The sequence below is a fragment of the Tupaia chinensis genome, unplaced genomic scaffold (genome assembly GCF_000334495.1).
Source record: "Tupaia chinensis unplaced genomic scaffold, TupChi_1.0 Scaffold000037_18, whole genome shotgun sequence".
Taxonomy (NCBI): domain Eukaryota; kingdom Metazoa; phylum Chordata; class Mammalia; order Scandentia; family Tupaiidae; genus Tupaia; species Tupaia belangeri.
The window spans coordinates 1,212,984-1,223,277 of NW_006159476.1; the positions used below are offsets into that span (position 1 = coordinate 1,212,984).

Below are 10,294 nucleotides of genomic sequence, written 5' to 3' on the forward strand. Positions count from 1 at the left end.
GTAAACAAGTAAGAAAAAGAGAGAGAGAGAGAGAGAGAGAGAGAGAAAGTGAGAAAGCAAGCCGCCAGGTCCAGGACTCAAACCACAGTCAGCCATGTGGGAGTCCAGTACCCTTAACCACCACACCACCAGTCAGCCCCTTCACTCTCTTTCATTTCTCCATTCTTTTATTTGGTGCTTACCAGGCTAGATCATGTGCTAAGCAAGAGGGATCAACCATGAACAAGGCCTTCATATTCCCTGCCCTTACACCATTCCCTCATACCGTTCACACTCACACCTAGCACATGAGGGTTCCCTGTTTGCCCTCAATGCACACATCTCATCTCCCCCTGATTCCTGTCAGTTCCATATCTTGGAATTTGTTTGAATCCACCCTACTATTGTCACAAGTTTCTTGTCAGGCCCTATCAATACCAACAGTGTAAGCCCCTAGGAGAAAGGGGCTGGGTATTCCTTACTGCCTCAAATTGGCAGTAAGGAACACTCAGCAGGCACCACCATGTGCGCACAACATGCCAAGATCGGGGAGCTGAGCCAGATATAGGTGGTCCCTGCCTTCATCCTACTCTTGCTCAACATCTCTGAAATGCCAGGTTAATAGAACAATTCCCAGCAGGCTCCTCTTGAACACTGGAGCTCTTCAGCCTTTCCTCACACATGCTGATTCACAGCATACCCCACCATGTCCCCCAACGTTTTTTGTAACCAATGCTACCTTGATAAAAGTTTGAGGGGCTCTTAAAGACAGGGCTTCCTCCTGGGATAAGGACTGCTCCATGTCTGAGAGAGAGGACCCAGAGTCTCCACAGCACTTCATTCCCTATTCATTTTTCCCCAAGGATCCCTCATCTGGTGTCATTGGTTCATTCAACAAATATTTTTTTTTCTTTTTCTTTCTTTTTTTGGAGAGCTTTTTGCTATAGAGCACATGCAGAGAGAGACAGAAAGCAAGAAATCACCCCTCAGGGGATGGTCTTGCCTCCATCCTTTCTCCTCCATTCTCCTCCTGGGACCCTGGGCATGCATGCATATATGCCCAGCTTGAGTTTTAAGCTGCCAGGTCTAAGCCTCTAACCTCGGTAGGCCATGTGGGAGTGCAACAATGTAACCATTGCACCATCTGCTGGCCCCTCAGCAAATAATTCTTAAGCACCCACTGTGTACTAGGCACTGGGATTACAGGTGTGAATAAAACCAAATTTCCCCTCTCTGCCTCACATTATAGAATTTATTTTCTAGTGAACAGGAATAAATGATAGATAGATTAGATAGATAATAGATATAGATAGATGATTGATCGATAGATACATAGATAAAGATGATAGATAGACAGACGGGCATATTACAGATGGAGCAGAGGGAGCTCTTTAGGTTGGGTGATTAGAGAAGGCAACATGTGAGCAGAGTCCTAAACAAAGAGAGTCCAACTTTACAAAGATCTGGGAAAAAAGGGTACAGCAGGACAAATGTCCTGGGTTAGGAATGAATGAGCCTTCTTGGTGAAACAGCAAGGAGACCAAGACAGCAGGAGTTGGGCAGAAGTAGGAGGAGATGAGATCAGAAAGGTAGGCTGGGGCAGATCACATAGGACCTTGGAGGCCAAGACGAGAATTTTTTTTTTCTTTTTTTCGAGAGATTTTTGCTATAGGGTGTGTGTGCTCGCCAGACAGACAGAGAGATAGAAAGTGAGAAATCACCCCCCAGGGGGGATGGCCATGCCACAATCCCTTCTCCTCCATTCTCCTCTCGGGATCTTGGGCAGTCACACACACACGCACCCAGCGTGAGTTTAAGCCACCGGGTCCAGGCCTCGAACTGCGGTCGACTACGTGGGAGTCCAGCGACAGCCATTATGCTAACTGCTGGTCCCCCAGGATGAGAATTTTGACCCTTTTATTTGGTGTAGTGGAAGCCATTAGGTTTTAAGCAAAGATGACATAATCAGAGATTTTTAAAGGGGATTGATTTAGATTTAGCCTGCAAAATACAGAAATTAAGTATAAGACCATGAGATATTCCCTCTGTTACAGGATTTCTACACAAACAGGAAAGGTGGAGACCTCCCTTCCCCAGAAAGGAAGACTTCTGGGAAGGTGGAGTTGGGCAGTCATAGGAGCCTTCCAGGAGGAGGTGGCATTTGAAGCCAGGCTTGAAGGGATGGACAAGATTACTAGCTATGTGACACCTTGGGCAATTTGCTGATTTAACACTCATTTTCTTCATCTGCCAAAGGGAAGGATAATAGAAATATGTCATTAATCTCATTATCATTGTTGTAACTAGAGAAGTAGCTAGGAATGGTAAAAAATGAAGGTGGAAGGCAGCCTATGGCATAGTGGTTAAGGGGGAGGATCCCACATGGCTAACTGCACAGTTCAAGTGGCTTCAAAAACATGCCAGGTACTTGTTCATATGTGCCCAAAACCCCAACAAGAGAACAAAATGGAAGAGAATGGATTAGGGCATGATCATGCCCCACTGGGGGTTGCTTTCTCCCATTCCTTGTCTCTGTCACTCTCTGGCAAGTACATGTGCCCTTTAGCAAAACAAATAACAACAAAAAGATGAAGGTGCAGAAATAAGGAACAATAGTGATGATGTCACAGATTAATAATAGCTAATACTTTTGTACTAATGGCAGGAAATCTTTATTATAATCCTAGAAAGTAAATACTATCATCCCCATTTAACAGGAGAAATCTTAGCATGAAGAAAAATGAAGTAAATTATACAGGATATGCATCTATAAGTGACAGGGCCAGAATTCAAACCCAGGCAGTACCTACCCTGCACACTTTGGAGCCTCAGTATGATAGAGTTAGTAAAATATAGCAGTGACAGGATTGCACCCTCGTGATAGAACTAATTCAAGTTTTTGATCCATTTTCTAGCCATTTAATCTTGCCAAATGACTTCATTTCTGAGCCTTAGTTTGCTAGTCAAAAAGAATGAGTGCTTGTGAGTCAATTTGTATAAAGGGCTTAGCTTAGTGTCTGGCACATAATAGGCTCCTTAAGGACACTATCCATGATTACTATTGTTGCAATAACCCCCTGGAAGCAGGTAATCTGGAACCACTCAATATACTTAGGGGATGTATCAGTCAGATTTTGTCACAGTGATGCTGTATAACAAACCATATCAGAACTCAGGGTCTTAAGACAACAGTTGCATCTTACTGCTCATGCATTTTCAGACCAGCTAGAGGGTAAAACCATTTAAGCTGGGCTCAGCTAGAAAGACTTTGCTCCAAGTATCTCCCCTCTTCCTTGGACCAACAGGCTGGCCAAGGGGTGTTGTCATGGTGATGAGCTGTGCAAGAGAGCAAGCAGACACACGAGGCCTCTTGCTTCCTAGGCTTGGAACTGGCATTCTGTCACCTCTGCCTCATTCTTGGCCAAAGCAAGTCATGTGGCCAAGTCGAGTCAAAGGATGAGGCAATGCACTGTGTCTCTTTAGGGGAAAGAACTGCAAAGTCACATGGCAAGGAGTGTGGACAGAGAAAAGAGCAGACTTGGGGCTCAGGCTCGAGTATTCCACAGATGGACAAAGACAAAAGGCACAGCACATCTGTCCCTCTGCTCATGATTTGCAGCTCCCTCTTCAGGGTGATTGGGAGCACACAGCCTGAACCAAGGAGAGCCAAGCCCTTATCCCTTGGTTCTTGACCATTCACTGTACTCTGCAGAGCCCAGGTTGGAGTTAGGAGGTCCAAGGACCCTGGAGAACTTCCTTACTCCTTCATGGGAACCTGGGACAGGGGTTAGATACTCCCATAGAAGGACTCAGGAAAAGAGCTGTGTGGTAGAGCAGCTGGAGACAGAGGGGAGAAGACAAGCTGATTCTAGCTAAGACTGAAGATCAGTACGCTGGAGTCTCTAGCTGGCAAGTCTGGAGTGAGTCTCCTTTCTTCCTACCCCACAGTTCTTATTTTGGAGGCCATCGAGAACCACAACCTCACAGACACGGTGCTCAAGATCACAGACTTCGGCCTCGCCCGCGAGTGGCACAAGACCACCAAGATGAGTGCAGCAGGGACGTATGCCTGGATGGCACCGGAGGTCATCCGTCTCTCCCTCTTCTCCAAAAGCAGTGATGTCTGGAGGTGCAGAAAGGCGGGGCCGAAGGCCTCTGGGAAGTGGACAAGGGAGGAAGGTCGGAGGGCAGAGTGGGAGGGATGGATCCCACCCTGTCAGAGGGGCCTGGTACTAAGGTCAGACCACCCAACCAACATCAGAGCAGCTAACTGCTCTGCACAGAAGTATCAAGTGAACAACTCAAATTAGAGTTAAAAATTCCAAAGGCATAGAGGTAGGGTATGGATATTAGCACTAACAGGCTCCTTAGATGCAGGATACCACTACCCTGTTGTCAACCAAGCCATCAAGACCTTTGGAGTCCACCATTCATTCATTTATTTATCTAACTGTGCTGGGTTCTAAGGCTTCAGCAGTGAACAACAGTAGACATGATTCCTGCTCTTAGAGATAGAAAATAAATAAATATACAATAAGCTAAAGAAAAAGGGAAAGCTGTTTTTAAGGTAAGAAAGTTGTAAAATAAGTTTTTAAAGATACTAAGTAAATTCACCAGGAAAAAGAAAAAAGTATGAGTGATCTCCAAAAAGCTCTTGGAGAGCCAGACCATGGAATAGTGGCAGCTGGAACCCACACAGCTTACCCCACAGTTCAAGTCTTGAGGAGGCTTGAAAAACACCCGGTGGCACGTGGGGGGTGGGGGGGTGGGGGTTCCTGAAGTCTGAAAAGGAGAGAAAGATGAAAGAGAAAGGATGAATTACAGCATGACCATTCCCCATGGGATGGGCCTCATCTTTCTCCTCTCTCTCTCTCTCTCTCTCTTTCTCTCTCTCTCTCTCTCTCTCTCTCTCTCTCACACACACACACACACACACACACACACACACACTGTAGGGGAAAAATGCATATTATGAAAAAAACTATGCATGGATTTCACAGATCTTTTGCATCAAAGTAAATTCGTCTTTTAATTCCATCTTCCACAAGCTTTTTGGAGCTCCCTGGTATTAGATAGCGGTAAGAGCAAGTAGGTTGACAGGAAGACACCTTGAAGGCCAGGGGATTGCTTTGGGGAGGGCATTTCTGAGTAATGATACTTTAGCTGAGTTTCAAATGAAAAAGAGGAGCCAGCCATGCAAAGTTTATGGGAAGAAACCTCCCAGTAGAAGGACCACATACCACTAAGGAGATCCTGAGGTGAGAAAGAGCATGGTGTGTCCAGAGACAGCAACAAGGCCCCTGTGACTGGAGTAGAGCAGGCTGAGAGGAGGGGCAGGGTGTAAAAGAGAGGTTGCTGAAGGCCCAGAGGCTGAGGGAATGGACTTCAGCTTTTATTCTAGTGTCTTGGAAAACCATTAGAAGCATTTATGAATGACATGATCTGATTTCATATTTTAAAAGCCCCCTTGGCTCTTGGGTAGAGAATAGATCATAGAGGACAGAGTGGAGGTGGGAAGCTGTTACCAAATGAGAGTTGATGATGGCAGTAGGAACTTTTCAACCCCATGCCTTTTGCTTAGTTGGAGCCAAACCCAGGTCTCCCCATTTACTGTCCCAGTCAGTCCCTGGCTGAGGCTCCAGATTGTCCAAGCCACAAACTAATGGGTTTTGGGCAGAGACAAATCAGGAGTCTCAAGCTTGACCTGGAGCAGAGCAGCCCTTTGGGAGACATTCCAGCTGGGAAGAGAAATTCCAACAAGGAAGAGAAAGCCCCAAATAAAAACAAGACTGAAGTTGTGGTTCTCATGTTAAGTCCAGAACTGATAAGGTGCCCCAGTGTCAGAGATTCAGGTGCCTTTGATGTTGGGGTTCCTCAATAGAGATGTTGTTGACATTGAACAATATAGCTCTTCTTTGTGTGGCCCTGTCCATATTTCTGAAGATGATAAACAATAACATCCCATCATTTTGATAATTGAAATATCCTCACAAGTTCCTGGGAGCATGAGAGAGGTGGGGGCATCATGCCATCCCCAATTGAAAACCACTGTTATTTCCCTCCACTTTGTGTGGTTTCTGTGCCCAGATTCACTTCATGATCTAAAACAGCTGCTGAAGTTCCAGCTTTTATATTTGTATTCCAACCAAGAGAAAGGAGAAAAGAGTAGAAGAAGTGCCCTTATCTAAGACACTTCCTGGAAGTGAGTTGCGCATGACACACCCTCCTACATCCTAGTGCCCAGAACTATAGACATACTTGGGCCAACCCATAGCCTCATGCTTAAAGGAATTTGGTCCCACATGGCCAGCTGCAGCTCAAATCCTGACCCTGGTGGGTGCTTTTTCTCCTTTCTTTCTCTCTGATGAATGCACATGCCCTCATTTAAAAGATGTATATGTAAACATACTTAGCTGCCAAGGAGGACAGTGAATCATTGCAGACAGCCTATGGCCAGCTCATATTCACCAGTACTGTCACTGAGAAGAAAGTACAGACCATCACTGCCAGGAGCAGTGGTTCTGTCTAGTTTTAGCACCTAAAATAGTGCCTGGCACACAGGAGACATTAGTAAGTATATATTGAATGAACTCATGAGTAGATACTAGGGGAGAACAGGAATCAGTACATGTAACGTCCTGCCCAGAATGGTGACTGGGATCCAGAAAGATGCACAGTTTACTGGGGAAGGTGGCTGTATAGGTGAACATAGCACAGTGATACACACTCTGGGATTCGGTAGCTGCTGAGGGCACTGTTGTGGACATCAGGCAGACCCAAATCCAGGTGTAGCTGCACACTTACTAGCTACATGACCTGGGACAATCTGCTGAGCCTCTCTGAGCCTGCACATGCTCACTGAATGAAACAGGAATCCTGCCGATACTTTCTACCTTACAGGACTCTTGTGAGGATTACTGAATGCCTAGTATAGTGCCTGGCCTGGAGTAAGTGCTTCTATACATGTTAAATAGTGTTAACTTGGTTTTAGAGGTAAGTGCTGAAGGTTCTGTGGGAGCATAGAGGAGAGAGCTAGCGTAGCTGTTGAGGCTGTGCAACCAAGGAAGTTTTTCTGGCAAAGGGGGCAACTTCAAGTTTAAGACTTGAAGAACAAATAGTCACACAAGGGAAGAATGATCTTGATAAAAGGAACAGCATGCCAGAGGTTAGGACCAACATGGCGTGTTCATCTCTCCAGTGTAGCTGCAAGATGAAGTTGAGGGTGAAACAGGCTGAGAGTGTTTCATGATGACGCTGTAGGGGTCATGAAAAGTCAAGGCTAAGAAGGATGTGTTTGCCCAGTAGGCACTGGACACCCACTGAAGGTTTTCAGGCAGGGGTGAGGGAAGAGAGGCAAAGACATCAGAGAGCAACCCTACCCCATCTGTTTGAGGACCGGCCTGCCAAGGTCAGACCAGGTCCTTATGGCTTCATTGTCCAGGGCTGGATGTTGGGGTGAGGGAGGTGCAGGTTTGGGGTGTAGGTAAGGATTGGGGCAGGCTGCAGCCTCACTCCTACTTGTCCCCCACCTGCAGCTTCGGGGTGCTGCTCTGGGAGCTGCTGACGGGTGAGGTCCCCTACCGTGAAATCGACGCCTTGGCTGTGGCATATGGCGTGGCTATGAACAAGCTGACGCTGCCCATCCCCTCCACGTGCCCCGAGCCCTTTGCCCGCCTACTGGAGGGTGAGCCAGGGCCCTGTGGAGAGGGTAGGCTCAGCTTGGGGTGGCAGGGGCCCTTGGGCCTAGACCTCTCCCCTTCACACCCATTCACATCGGTGAGCCCAGGAGTGAGGGAGAGGGGCTGGAACATGCTGAAATCACTACCCCCATAGTTGGCCCATACTCCCATACTCCCAGACCCATGCTCTGGCCAGGCCCAGAGCTCTGTAGGACAATCTATCAAGGTTCATTGGCCCTTTGAATCCTTCCCCTCAGTTCCATGGAAGCTATTTGTCCACAGTCCCCTCTGAGCACACTGATCCTCCATAGTATGACCACTATCCCAACCATTTCCCACCATTGTCCTTCCCCTTCCACCCCAGAATGCTGGGACCCAGACCCTCATGGGCGGCCAGATTTTGGCAGCATCTTGAAGCGGCTCGAGGTCATCGAACAGTCAGCTCTATTCCAGATGCCACTGGAGTCTTTCCACTCCCTCCAGGAAGACTGGAAGCTGGAGATTCAGCACATGTTTGATGACCTCCGGACTAAGGAGAAGGTGAAGCTGGGGGCAAGATGGGAGGGATGGAATGAGATATCTCAGTTCTGATGCCTTGGGACTCAGAGTCCCCTCCCTTGAGACCCAGCCTTTGGGTCTGTGCATGATTCCCAGCAAGAAAAGACAGCCTCCTGTTGATGGATTCATAAGAAAATGACACTAAGTACTGAAGTATTTACACATGATACTTCAAGCTGTCTGGGAGCAGCTTTAAAACACTATAGTAAAAATGAAAAGAGGGTGAAGGGGAGGAAGTTGGTATACAACGTGCAAGGTGTAGATCATTGTTGAGGTTGATATATGAGAGTGTAATATGCTCTGCTTTTGTGCTGCTTGAACTTCTCCAAATTGAAGAGTTAGGAATTTAACAAGAAAAGAGGAAAGAAAGGGAGGGAGGGAAGAACACCTTTCTTTGGACTAACCTAGTTCTCTGCCCTAGTACCCAGCTTGACTAGTAAACTGTGAATGGGACTTTAAGCCCAGTATGCCCACAGCAGGGGCCCTTGTGCAGGACACTAACCCAACCCAGCAGATCGGGGACCACCAGCAGGGAGCAAAGTAGTGCAGCCCCTTCCCCCAGCCACCGCATCTCATCTCACCACTTCCCAGGAGCTCCGTAGCCGGGAGGAGGAGCTGCTTCGGGCAGCCCAGGAGCAACGCTTCCAGGAGGAGCAGCTGCGGCGGAGGGAACAAGAGCTGGCAGAACGTGAGATGGACATCGTGGAGCGTGAGCTGCACCTGCTCATGTGCCAGCTGAGCCAGGAAAAGCCCAGGGTTCGCAAGCGCAAGGGCAACTTCAAGCGCAGCCGCCTGCTCAAGCTGCGTGAAGGCAGCAGCCACATCAGCCTGCCCTCTGGTACCCACCCATGTCACCATGTCTGCTGAGCATCTCCCAAGAGGCTGCCCAGAGCACCCTTATCCGAGGCTTTGTCTCTTCCTTTTATTTCTTTAAACTTTTTTTATTGCTGAACATATCACACAGAAAATCACCCCAAAACCTGTATATCTAAATGAGTTATTCTAGTGAGAGAGACCCTTACAGCATCCCAGGTGCTTTGCATGTGCCCCCTCAAAAAAACCTCATGCGGGACCAGCAGTTAGCGAAATGGCTATGTCACTGGACTCCCATGTAGTCAACTGTGGTTTGCATCCCGGACCCGGTGGCTTAAAACTCACACCAGGTACGTGTGCGTGCGTGCCCAAGATCTCAAGAGGAGAATGGAGGAGAAGGGATTGCGGCATGGCCATCCCCCCGGGGGGGTGATTTCTCGCTTTCTGTCTCTCTGTCTCTCTCTCTGTCTAACCCTGGAGTCCATGCTACCTTGACTTTCAGGCAGTCACTGCTATACTTTTCTTTGCAGTTTCATCTCCCAACTATCTACCGATCTATCATCTCTCTATATTTATTGAGTTTTGTGATAGGGTGCATGCACTTGCCAGAGAGACAGAGAAATGGAAAGTGAGAAATCACTCCTCAGGGGTACAACCCCATGCTGCAACCTCTTCTCTCTAGTCTCCTCTCTGGATTTTGTCATGTACACATGCCAGTGTCTGATGTGATTCTCAAGCCACTGGGTCTGGAACTCAAACCACACAGTCAGCCACATAGGTTCGAGCACCTTAACCTCCACACCACCTACTGGCCCTCTCCCAGCTATTTTTTAAAAGATTAATTTTTTTTATTTTTAATTTGACCAGAGAGAGAAAGTGAGAAAGCAAGCCACCAGGTCCAGGACTCAAACCATGGTCGGCAAATGTGGGAGTTCAGCCCCTTAACCACCACACCACCTGCCGGCCCCATCCCAACTATTTTTTAAATGTCTTTCAGTCTACCTCCTTTGTCCCTTTGTCAATAATTAGGTTTCTTTGTTGTTGTTGTTTTTAATTAATTAATTTTTCTTTTTTTAACATTAATATGCTATACATCATTACAGTATACAAAATGAATTTTCACCCAAAATACACTGTTGGCTCAATCAAGCACATCAACATACATGTTATCAACAAACAATTTTCCATTTCGTATGTCTTGTATATTTTGCTTTTTTTTTTTTTTTTTTTTTTTTTTTTCCTTCCTTTTTTTTCTTTTCCCTACC

The 10,294-nt window shown here is 47.0% G+C and overlaps 1 protein-coding gene across 1 annotated transcript in view; it reads left to right on the top strand.

Annotated features, from left to right (window-relative positions):
• Positions 1–10,294, top strand: part of MAP3K10 (mitogen-activated protein kinase kinase kinase 10) — a 20,633-nt gene that overhangs the window by 2,058 nt on the left and 8,281 nt on the right. The window contains 4 exon segments of the mRNA XM_006140448.3: positions 3,928–4,108; positions 7,515–7,663; positions 8,023–8,198; positions 8,808–9,054. Coding sequence (XP_006140510.1) covers positions 3,928–4,108; positions 7,515–7,663; positions 8,023–8,198; positions 8,808–9,054 — 753 coding nt within the window.